Raw genomic sequence first — 12,364 nt, 5'->3', positions numbered from 1 at the left:
TTGTATTGAATTCTATTCATTCGAGCATGAACATAAATTTGAATTCTGAGATGCATGAAATTTTTTTTTTACGATAGAATATATGTTCAATATAAAAATTATTCACAATAATTGCTCAGTTTATAAATATAGGATCAACATGGACATAAATATATAAATGGATCAAATAGGAAAAAGAATACAAAAATATTCATTAAAGTGTCGCTTCATTTTCAGAGCATTTAATCAGGAAACCATCAGGGCATTCAAACACAAATAGTCAGTTTGATTCTTACAGCATTTGGATTAATAATCATGCATATGGATCCATCCTTAAACTGTCACTAAATGACAGAAGAAGATAAGATAAGATAAGGAACTATTTACTTTTTGTTAAAAAGGTAAGAAATTATCATTTTTATTTTTTTTTAAAAATTCATTATCCTTCTCATTACATATTTTTTTCATCCATTATAGGAGGCAACAAAATTTTTTTTCAATCCCCCTTACATACACGCATTCTATGAGATAACTGTTTTAACTATCATAAAACATAATACTGTAGACAAAAAAAAAATTCTAACCAAAATAATATGACAAAATATTTATTAGCAATGGAAAAAACTCTAAATGTATGCAAAAGAAAAAAAAATCCTAAATGTATGTAAAAATTGAATTTTTAATAAAAAAAAATACACTTATATTATGCCTTAAAAACAATGCTCTATTTGCATCTTAAATCTTATAAAAATTTTGACATTAATGTCACAATTGCTTTTTCATATTTTTAATTTGTATTTTAATTTGTTCATGCCTTCATTGTTTTTAATTTCGTTCGTTTAAGATTTAAATGCAAAGCTTTATAAAAATAACGGTGCAATTATTTGATTTAAAATTAAACATTCCTTTCGAAACAAAGAAAATCATGGAACATATTTTGAATGTTAATTAAAACTAAACTTAATTATCTTCTTTTCCCTTATAAACTAAGTGACAAATAAGAAGTGAAAACTAGAAGAAGAGTTTTATATGAATGTCCACAAATTTGTTTGATTAAAAGATTCGATGAAAGAATTCTAAGAAAAATACAAGTGTGCAACTAATTAGCGAGCTTATCTCCTCAAGCAGTAATTGGGAGCTTAAAAAAACACCCAATTACAATTATCAGAAAAAAATTATGTTATGCCTTCTTTTTGATGCCCCTGGAAAAGGGGATAAATCCTTTGTTTTTGCTAAAGTTTTCGGGCCAAGGGGCCTTTTATTTCCCTGACTATACCGATTTAATTAAGAAAAAATCACTGTTACGTTCAAAAGCTATGGTTATTTGATTAATAATCTAGAATGCATTGTACATTTCGAAGAAAAAAGTTTTAAGTCATAGAGAATGCTGTTGAAGATCGAACATATTTCTTAAACTTCTTCTTAGATGATACGGTCTCGACTTCAGAACCGGAGAGTTTCAGATTTCAGACCCGATTTCACCGAAGAGCCTTCGTGTAAGCGGGTCTGGTGCACATTAATTCCGTCGTGGCCAAACGTCCTCCCGCTGGTGTGGTGTGAAAGTTTGGGGAGGTGGGTGAAAACTCAAGTGTTGTCCTGGTTGACCTCGATTCCAAATGTCGAGGTCCGTCCCAAAATAGCCCTACTGTTGTTTTATAAACGGAATGTTAATATAACTAAACTAGCTACATATTCGAGCAGTTCTGCATTTCAAAATTTTGGTAGATGGTATTAGTAAAATTAATCATAGAATATCATTGTGGATATTTGAACAATAATACTCATGCAATATTTATTTAGAAATATATAGGGTGTTCATTAATTATTGTCGGGGTTTCCGTACCTCATAACTTTCGAATAAAAAATATTACGCAAAAACCGATTACGTATTCGTAAAGTATAACTCAAAGAATTTTATTAATGATATTAAAGTGTAAAGCTTGCACAATTTGCACTTTGTAGGCATTCAGCGGAAGGCGATTATGTATTCGTAAATTCGCTGAACAAATTTTGACTCGAATTGAGGATGATGAAAATTACCTTCGGAAATGGTTTTTCAGTGACGAATCCACTTTTCATGTGTCAGAAAAAGTGAATAAACATAACTGTAGAATATGGGGCTTGGAGAACCCGCACGATTATCAAAAGTCAAAATTTGTTCAGTGAATTTACGAATACATAATCGCCTTCCGCTGAATGCCTACAAAGTGCAAATTGTGCAAGATTTACACTTTAATATCATTAATAAAATTCATTGAGACGTACTTTACGAATACGTAATCGGTTTTTGTATAATATTTTTTATTCGAAAGTTATGAGGTACGGAAACCCCGACAATAATTAATGAACACCCTATATATACTCATAAAATATTATATTATTCAAAAACCGGTATTTTGACTTAGTTTTTAAAATCTAATTTATCAAAAGAAATAATTTGAATTCAAAATCAAACATTTTAATTAGTAAAATTTGAATTTTAGATGAAAACTTAATGTTTTTATATTTATTTATTTATATATTTATATAATTAATGAATATTCATAAATTGTATATTTGTCGAAAAGAACTGAAAGGCAAGAATATTATAATTTCCATAGTAAAAGCAAGAACTACTTCGATTAATAGAAATTCTTGCCTATTTATACTACTATGCTTTTTTACGCAGTAAAGATAAAGGGAAATTTTTTGAATAAGTTAACATATATTATTTCAAAATGTTTCAATAAATTCTCTCAAACTTCTGCAGATGTTTGAGAGAGTCGATATATGATGCGAATGTGTGTTAATTTTTTTCAAAAGTTGCGCTATTTAGAAAGATAAAAATTGTACTTAGTTGTTCTTCGTACGGGATTACTTTTTATTATATGCATTAAGTGACAAAAACTTGCTGTCGTTCAGCATTAACGTACTGGTGGTAATTGCATTACAATTGTCTCTTTGACTGATATCAGAAACACAGTTTCAAATAATTCTAGTTTATGTGAAATAGGAATTTTCTCATCTATAAATTTAGGAAAAATACCGTTTTTATAAACAATAATAAAAGTTATGCCCAATAAATCATATTTTATACTTCCATTAGGTTAAGGTTATCTAAACATTTGAAAAAACGGGTATTGAAACAATATTTTACATTACCCAGACATTTAACAATTAACAATTTAATTGTACTAATTACTCATTATTTAAGAGAACTGTCTTATATTTTTTTTCTTTTCATTCATGTTGTTTAAAGGATTAAAGTGTAGTTGAGCTTCTGCGCTTCATTTTTTTAATTTTTTCCCCACAATTTTCTTTTGTATCTTGCCGTGAAATCGAAAACAATTTTTTTTTCACAGTATTGTAACTAAAATTTTTGATTTTTTTTGTATTTTTATCATACCAAAATAAAAAGTTTATCAAGAAATGTTTATCTGTGTAGAATTTAATAAAATTCTTTTAATTTATAAATTTTTCTCATAATCAGTTTAAGCAATAACGAATGAATATGTAATGCCTTGAGAAATGTACACGTAATGTCTTGAGAAATGTATATCTAATACATTATCTGATTGAGTATTCGTGTATTTTCAAAATGACGATTTTTTTCGAATTTCTCCAAAAATGCTAAAAGGTTGGTAAGCGTTTGGTATTTTTTGATGGAAGAGCCAATCTTGGCTAAACTGCGCCAATCACATATATATTGAAATATAAAACCTAGGATATTAGTAATTTTTTTAAGATTGTGAAACCATTAGTGCATGTAAAAAAAGATTAATGATTCAAGGGGGAATGCAATAGTTGAAAAGAAGTAAACAGAAAACCAATGTAAGGAAATGGTAAAAACAATTAAAAAATTGAATAGCTTTTAAAAATTTAAAAAAATATTCGGGTAATATTTTTCACTTATCAGTCTTGTTAGGTGAAAGACGATGAAGTGAAATAATGCTTACGATGAGATTTAAAAGAAGAACAGTCGTTTAAAATGTCATGAACACTAAAAGCAACATGATACATAGAGTGCATTGTTGCCCCCTCACCAAAATTCAGATGCCTGTGTGTAAGTGGAATATGTAGTGTACGGTGGCTAGTCAATTCGGCATCGAATTCTCTTATAGACCATAAACCAATGGGAGGTTTCACAGAATATAATTTGTTATACATTTGAAGGTCCCATCTTTCTTGTTAAGCAGACAGAAAATGGCAAACAAAGGACTTCCTAATATCACCGTAAGGAAGCCCTTGTATCAGAAATAAAGAAACAAAAGAATGTTTTTTTTTCTATTATAAATTGAGTTACAATTCTAATGTTTATACAAATAAAAATAATAACGTGATGAAACATAATGAAATTTATGATTCTAATTCAGAATTTCAAATTAAATATTGTATTTATAAGTACACAAATTTTATAAATAATTATATATATATATATATATATATATATATATAAATGAATAGCAATTTCTGACATTTATATCATTCAATTCAACAAAATATAAATTTTAAGATTAAATAATATCAATTCTAGAAGCATACTTCTTTGTTTAACATTTCTTAGAAAAAAATTTAATACGATTTGCTGCACAGCCAAACTCTTTCTAAATTTTAACTGTATTCAACTGGAATGTTTGTATAAATTACCCTAACGTTTATGTTATATATTTTAAAAACATGCTTTGATACATTCAAGCACAGTTATCATTATTTGTTACTAATGTTCATATTTTTTCGAATTTTCAAAGGATTTACTTCAAATTTTAATATAATGTATTCATGTCATGTTTTCATATATCCAGTAAGTTCCGTAAAATTTCGCTGAAAACTCTGCATGTTAAAAGCAATAAACATTTAAAAAACTCCGAGAACTTAGAAATTTAGATCTTGGAATAGTTTAATAAGCTTGAAGAGGAAGCTATCGCGTGCCACGCTCTATCAAAGGCAAGTTTATGTCCAGTGAATACTGCCTATAATAAAATTTTGGTTAAAAGTTTCGTTAAAAATGATCAAAAGCATGTGCTCATAAATCATGTACATAAATTTTACAACAGCATGTACTTCTTCTTTGAAAGCAATCAAAAAATCAAAAAATGAAAGCAATCAAATTTTTTTAATCACATTAGTTTTTTTTTTTGTAATAAAGTTTTAAAAAGGTTTCCTTATATCATTCAGCAAACTTATCAGTCTATATTTTTCAGGAAGTTTTAATTTGGTAATGAATATAAATTTAAAACATACTTGTTAATCAAGTTTTAACAAACTCAAAAGATGTGAATTTTTAACAAAGAAATTTTAGATTTAAATATGAAAGTAAGAATAAACTAGTAATGATAAATAAACTTTTGCCTTTTTGACACAAAAGAAGATAATAATTATGACAAGAAAACGCAGAAGCCTATCGAACCAGAAACCGATATATTTTATGCATTTTAATTGATTTTTTAAAAAAAATAAGTAATGGATATTTTATTTACAAAAAAAATGCAGGTTAAAATTTTTTTAAAAAAAGATAAGAGTTGATAGAAATCTAAAAGCAGTGTATCTATGCTATATGTTGCCTTATAAAACTTCTTGAGAAAAGAAAATGGAAATTTGAAATAAGGATAAAAATTTCAATCAAAACCATATGTTGTTTTATATTTTCAAAGCAACGTAATTGAAACTCATATTTCATCAACATGAAACAGAAGAATTTCTCTCTTCAGAAACGGCAGCATTACTAATGTCCCCTTTAACACTGCTATCGTCTGAACTGTTATTAAACTACAATTCGTGCCTTCTTAAGACGTTTATATTTAGACTTTGATGAAGCACAAAGAAATCAAACACTTCTGTCGTTTGACAATCTAGTAGTTCTCGGCTTAGCCATAAACTAGAATATTTTGACAACATGGAATGTTTTATCTTTTCCTCGATCAACATTTGGTACGTCCATTTTATTATAAGTTTTTTTCACAATTTAGCAGCTAATATTAATCTTTAAGATGTTAATAATTCATAAATTTTCTTTAATTATGTTTTGGATAAACATTTTCAAATGGAATGCTTCATATACTTATATTCTTGTTGGTTGTAAGATTTATAGATTATAATAATCATTTTTATTTAAGTATAATTAAAAATGATTATTGTAATCTATAATTGGTATAATTATTGGTATAATTTTTATTAATTCAAAAATATAAAATGAATGCTGAATTGCATTAAATTAAAATTTAACAAAACACATATTTATAGAAAGAGAAAAAAGTCAGCAATCTTAATTAATATAAACTTTTCATAGAAAGAAACGTTATCAACAGAGGCATACAACTTCATAAAAAGCTGAGATCACCATACTGTGAGCCGACACGGTGGAGTGAACAAAAGCACACGAAGTCTGTCTTGATTTTGTAATCTTATGATCGAATTTCCCAGCGAAAAAAAGGAATTTCTTCTGAAAATTTCTCAGACAGATAAAAAATTCTTTCATTCTTTTTTTTCTTAATCATTTCTTGAAACAAATAAAATCATTCAATTTAAATTGAAATTTTAAAAGAACCTACAAGAATTAGAATTCGGGGCACACTGTAACCCTTCCTAGGAATACATTGTGACTTTATTCATTATTCGATCTTCCAAGTCGGATGAAACGGATTGACGGAAATGAAGAATTGCTTTAACATCGCAATATGTATTTGATTATTATGTACATCTCAAAATGTGTAGGTTTTTATTATTTCAGGTTCGAATCCTACATCGAAATTATACAATGAATTCGGAATGAAATTGTTTTGTAAACCCACAAGGCTTCCAAGGGCCAGATAGCCTGGTTGGTAAGGCGTTGGATTTGGTTTGGTTTGGTTTTGTGGTGTTTTATGGCGCAAAAGCCATATCTGGCCATACTGCGCCAAGCAAAAAGTTAAGTTAAAAAAACACAGTTAAAATAAGAAAGTTCAAAGATGGAGACAATTTCATATAGCATGACGAAAAGACAATGAAACCATGCATAAAAACTTGAGCAGGAAATAAAATACAGAGAGCATATGATAATATTTTAAAAAGGAATAATTATAAACAGTGCATAAAACATTAAAATACAAGTTGAATGATAGGCTAAATGTTGAATACAAAGATAAAATGTGCTAAATCCAATGTAAAAACCTAATAAAACTCAAAAAGTTAAAAATATTAGGGTGATGTTTTTCACCTACTAAGTCGTGAAGAGTCAATGATGTTGAATTAAAAAAGCGAATACGATAGGAGTTAAAATTTGGACACTCAATTAAAATGTGCTTCACACTAAGGTCGACATGACATCGAGAACAAACCGGTGGTCTCTGTCCGAGAAGAAGATGTCGATGCGTAAACCGAGTATGCCCTATGCGAAGGCGTGTCAATTTAACATCAGGGCCACGCATAGGCAAAGCTGGCCACATACAAATAGAAGGCTTAATGACGTGCAGTTTATTATGGATTTGTTTATTCCATGTCTCTTGCCACAAAAGGAAAATATGTTTTGCAATTGATTTTTGAATATCGCAGTAAGGTAATTCATAATGAAAAAAGGTAGATGAAGTTTTAGCAGCGTGATCGGCCTGCTCATTTCCAACGATTCCAATGTGACTAGGGACCCAACAAAATAAAATGTCAAAGCCCCTATGATGGAGGGTCTGCAAGAGTCCCAAGATCTTAATAGCGAACGGATGAAAGTTAAAATGATGAAGTACTTCTAAAGAACTCATACTGTCCGTATAAATACAAAATTGTCGTTGAGAGGCAAGAGAAATCTTTTGTATAGCACATAAAATCGCCAGCAACTCCGCAGATAAAACTGAAAATGATGCATGAATACGGAAACGGTGTATTTCGTCTCCAAAGATGACACTACATCCAACATGTCCGTCCGACTTTGAGCCGTCAGTAAATATTGGAAAATAGGAGGCATACTGTGAACGATGAAAATTAAAAAGTTGTTGGAAAATAATTGGGGCAGTTGTAGCTTTATTAAATTCAGAGAAACAATTCAAAAAGGAAAACTGAGGAATTTCCCAAGGTGAAAATATTTGAAAATCTATTGGCTCGACATCAGAAAACTGGAGCCCTGAATCATGAAGTACGCTTTTGATTCTCTCACAAAAGGGAAGAATGTGAGATGGGCGAGCATTGTAAACTCTTTTAAGGGAAATAGGAATGGTCATGCGAGTTACAGGATGATTTTGGAGAGACTGAGCTCGAAAGTAGTACTGCAGTGCAAGTTTCTTTCGGCGTAAAGACAAGGGCGGTTGGTGACATATGACGTAAAGGCTTTCGGTTGGCGATGTGCGGAAAGCCCCTGAACATATTCGGAGGGCGGAATGATGCACAGTATCTAGCCGACGTAGTGCAGCAAGACTGGCAGAGCCATATACAAAACACCCGTAGTCTATCCGAGATAAAATTATGGCTTGATATAGACGGGTTAAAGACGTACGATCGGCACCCCAAGACGTACGAGAAAGTACCTTGAGGATATTCAGAGATTTCTCGCACTTTTTCCGAAGGTATGCGATATGCGAAATGAAAGTGAGCTTCCGATCGAAAAGTATTCCCAGAAATCGTATTTCATTAACGACAGGTATTAAGTCATTGCGTATACGAACTGAGGGGTCAGGGTGAATGCCTCGCTTTCTGCAGAAATGCACACATTTACTCTTTTCGGCAGAAAGAGTGTGCCCATTTTCATCACACCAAGCTACCAGTTTCTTAACTGCATTTTGCAGCTGCCGTTCAATTAAGGGCATATTACAGCCCTGGCAAGAAATCTGAAGATCGTCCACGTATAAATTTCCTTGGACAGTCGGTGGTAATTGATTTAAAATGTCGCTAAAATGCATGATAAAAAGTGTGACACTGAGAACGCTTCCTTGTGGAACGCCCTCAGCTTGGATAAAAGGATCAGAATAAAATTTCCCCATGCGTACCCGAAAAGTACGAGATGATAAAAATTTTTTTATAAAAATTGGAAGGTTTCCTTTAAAACCCAAGTTAAAAAGTTTTCTAAGAATTCCAAAACGCCACGTACGATCATACGCCTTCTCTACATCAAAAAAAATGGAGACAAGATGGTTTCGTCTCACAAAAGCGTTGCGAATATGGGTCTCAAGTTGGACTATATTATCAATAGTGGATCGACCTTTGCGGAATCCACTTTGCATTAATGGAATGCAAGCTCGCTTCTCTAATTCGAAGACTAGTCGGGCATTGACCATACGTTCAAGCGTCTTACAAAGGACACTAGTTAGCGCAATCGGTCTATAATGCAGAGGGTTAGCAGAATCTTTGCCCGGTTTCAGAATGGGAATCACGAGAGCTTCTTGCCACTGATATGGGAAATTTTGCTCACTCCAGACTCTGTTAAACAGATACAGGAGATTTGAGAGCGATATCTCATCTAAGTGGCGAAGCATATTATAAGTGACTCCATCTGGTCCAGGGCTGGTATCATGAGCTTGGGATAGTGCTTTTCTCAATTCAAATATTTTGAACTCGCAATTATATGGATGTGTATATGCAGCTTGAAAATTCAAAGATAATTGTTCCGCGAGATTTTTTCTCGCTATAAATTCAGGACTATACGATTCAACAGCGGAAATCCGTGCAAATGTCTGTCCAAGAATATTGACAATATCTAATGGAGAGGAGTATGTATTATTCCTGGTTTTTAGTACAGGAAAAGAAAACTCCTGATAAATTCCATTAGCTGCCTTCACTTTTCTCCACAATTGCCGACTTGAGGTTCGAGATGTGATTGAAGAAATATATTTTACCCATGATTCCCTCTGGCTACAGCGACGAATGCGGCGTGCAAGGGCTTTAGCTCTTTTAAAAGCGATCAGGTTCTCTGTGGTTGGGTACCTTCTAAATTTGTTCCATAGTCTCTTTTGGTTCTTGTAACTATCGCGACAGGCATCGTTCCACCACGGTCTACGGAATTTTCTCGGACGTGGTGAACTTTTAGGAATGGCATAATTAGCGGCATTTATCAAACATTCAGTGACGTTTTGAACTGCTTCTATGATGTCTGGTACATTGACCATACTCTCGGTAATTTTTGCCAATTGAGAAAACTTATGCCAGTCTGCCCGCTGGAATACGAAACGCGGAGGACAATGAGTCGCTTCGCCTCTATCAGCATGGGAGACAATGATCGGAAAATGATCGCTATTATATAAATTATCACTAACGGTAAAGGTCAATAATGGCAGAAGTTCAGGTGAGCATATTGCCAGATCAATACTATGGAAGCTACGTGTGGGTTCATGGAAGTATGTTTTATCATCGTTATTAAGCAGACAGAGGCAATTATTAGAAATAAACTGCTCAATCTGCCGCCCACGAGAGTTTGTACTATCCGAACCCCACAACGTGCTATGTGCATTTAAGTCACCAAGTAAAATAAAAGGTGAAGGAAGCTGGTCCACTAGGTTGTCAAGATCCTGTTGTTGAATAGCATTATGGGGTGGCAGGTAGATACTACAGACTGTAACCAGTGTTCGGGTGTGAACTTGCACAGCCACAGCCTGTAGAGGTGTATGCAAAGTAAGAGGTGTACTTGGGTAAAGATTTGATGTCAAGATGCAGACACCACCAGAACTGCGCACTCCAGTGTCTGTGTCTTTACGAACATAGTTGTAACCGCGTAACTTTAACTGAATATTAGATGTCATAAATGTTTCTTGAAAACAAAAACAAACAGGATGAAAGGTGTTGATAATGGTCTTTATATCAAGAAGTTTGGACCGCAAGCCGCGACAATTCCAAGAAAGGAAGGTACCCATTAAGAGAGATGCTTAAAAGAATTATTAGGAGCAACAAACGGAGTTGCAGAAACATCGCAACTCATTTCAAATTCATTTTTATCCTCTGAAGGATGCAGTTTCAGATCGGGAGTATTTAATATGCCACCAAATACGGATGTTAAATCCTTGTGGGCTTTTCCCCGAGCTGCAAGTCCTAATGCGACAGAATTTTTAGAAGATGATTTTTTCAATTTCGCAGATAGTTCTTTCTGCGTTTGACCACGCTTTGCAAGTTTTAGCTTCAGTGATTTTTGTAACTTATTTTTTGAAATAGGTTTAGTTGGTATGCCAGTGTCAGATGTGCTGTTTACAGATTGTTCTGTATCAGAATCGGATGTCTTTTTAGTTATTTTTGAGCGATTGGTAGTTTTTGTACAATTTGGACACAAACAATTTACACAAAAGGATTTTTGCAGAGCAGATGCATAGCTCAGACCAGGAGTAGGCGTTTGTGGTGAAAGTTTTCGCCTAGCTTCAGGATACGAAATGTTTTCTTTGATTTTAAGAGTTATTATTTTCTTTTCAAGTTGCCAACGTTCGCATAATCTAGAGTATGACGCATGACTGCCGCCACAGTTCACGCACTTTTCGGGTGCAGAACATTGCTGGCTATCGTGGTCTTTAGCAGCACAACGGGCACAAGTGAGTGTCCCGCGGCAATTTGCTTTAGAGTGTCCATAACGCTGACAATTAAAACATCTTAAAGGATTGGGAATGTATGGTCTGACAGGCAATTTTATATACCCTGCATAGACAAATTCTGGTAATTTTGGTGATTTGAAAGTCAGAATATGATGTTTGGTTTCTAGAACATTACCATCTCGTCGGATAGTAATGCGTTGTACATGTGTGACACCTTGGGATTTCATTTCAGCTGTAATTAAATCTACAGGGAGATTAAATATTTCCCCACAAGTGATAACACCCTTCGATATATTTAATGAGTGATGGGGGCTGACACTGACAGGAACTGTTGACAAGGCTTTTAATTTTTGAATTTGGTGAGCTTGCTTACGAGAATTAACCTCTACCAGCAAGTCACCAGAACGCATCTTGCGAATAGATGTTACATCACCTACTGTTGCTGCGATCGCTTTCTGCACCAAAAATGGCGACACGCTTTCAAATGTTTCGTTTTTTTCGGAAATACGTTTCAAGACAAAGTATTTATCAAAATGATTATCTACGTTTGAAGATACAGGTACAAAATGACGCCCACTAAAGGGACCCTTCTTGGGAGGAGCCATACGATATTGAATACGATTCGGGCCCGACGGCACCGCCCACCACGGAGCCCAACAAGGGAAGGCAGCCACCGGCTCTGGCCATTCCCAGCCTCGGCGCTTACCTTGGTGCTAGCCGGAACCTATACGCTCGGAGTTACCCCCGGGGACAGTGACCACCCTTAACGCCAAGCCCAAGGAGTAACCCCTTCGCTTGATCCCTAGCAGACTAGCCACTCAGGTGACTAGGTACCAGCCGATTGATGTACAGGGGACCACAGTACACCACCCGTCTTTCAAATGGGTTGCCACGCACGGCCAACACGTGGGACTTTGGCTGTCCATGAGAAGCAAGAAGCA

At 33.6% G+C, this 12,364-nt stretch overlaps 1 protein-coding gene across 1 annotated transcript; it reads right to left on the bottom strand.

Moving 5' to 3' along the window:
• Positions 1–10,759: 10,759 nt before the first annotated feature.
• LOC129962985 (uncharacterized) lies at positions 10,760–12,028 on the bottom strand. Its single transcript, XM_056076988.1, has one exon. The coding sequence runs from the start codon at positions 12,026–12,028 to the stop codon at positions 10,760–10,762; it is 1,269 nt and encodes a 422-aa protein (XP_055932963.1).
• Positions 12,029–12,364: the final 336 nt, after the last annotated feature.

Source organism: Argiope bruennichi, chromosome 3, assembly GCF_947563725.1.
Source record: "Argiope bruennichi chromosome 3, qqArgBrue1.1, whole genome shotgun sequence".
In the NCBI taxonomy this organism is placed as follows: Eukaryota; Metazoa; Arthropoda; class Arachnida; order Araneae; family Araneidae; genus Argiope; species Argiope bruennichi.
This window is presented reverse-complemented; position numbering and strand designations above follow the sequence as displayed.

Bases quoted from the DNA above. Each gene is read 5' to 3' on its own strand.
- LOC129962985 (XM_056076988.1), bottom strand. From the start codon at position 12,028: ATGGCTCCTCCCAAGAAGGGTCCCTTTAGTGGGCGTCATTTTGTACCT.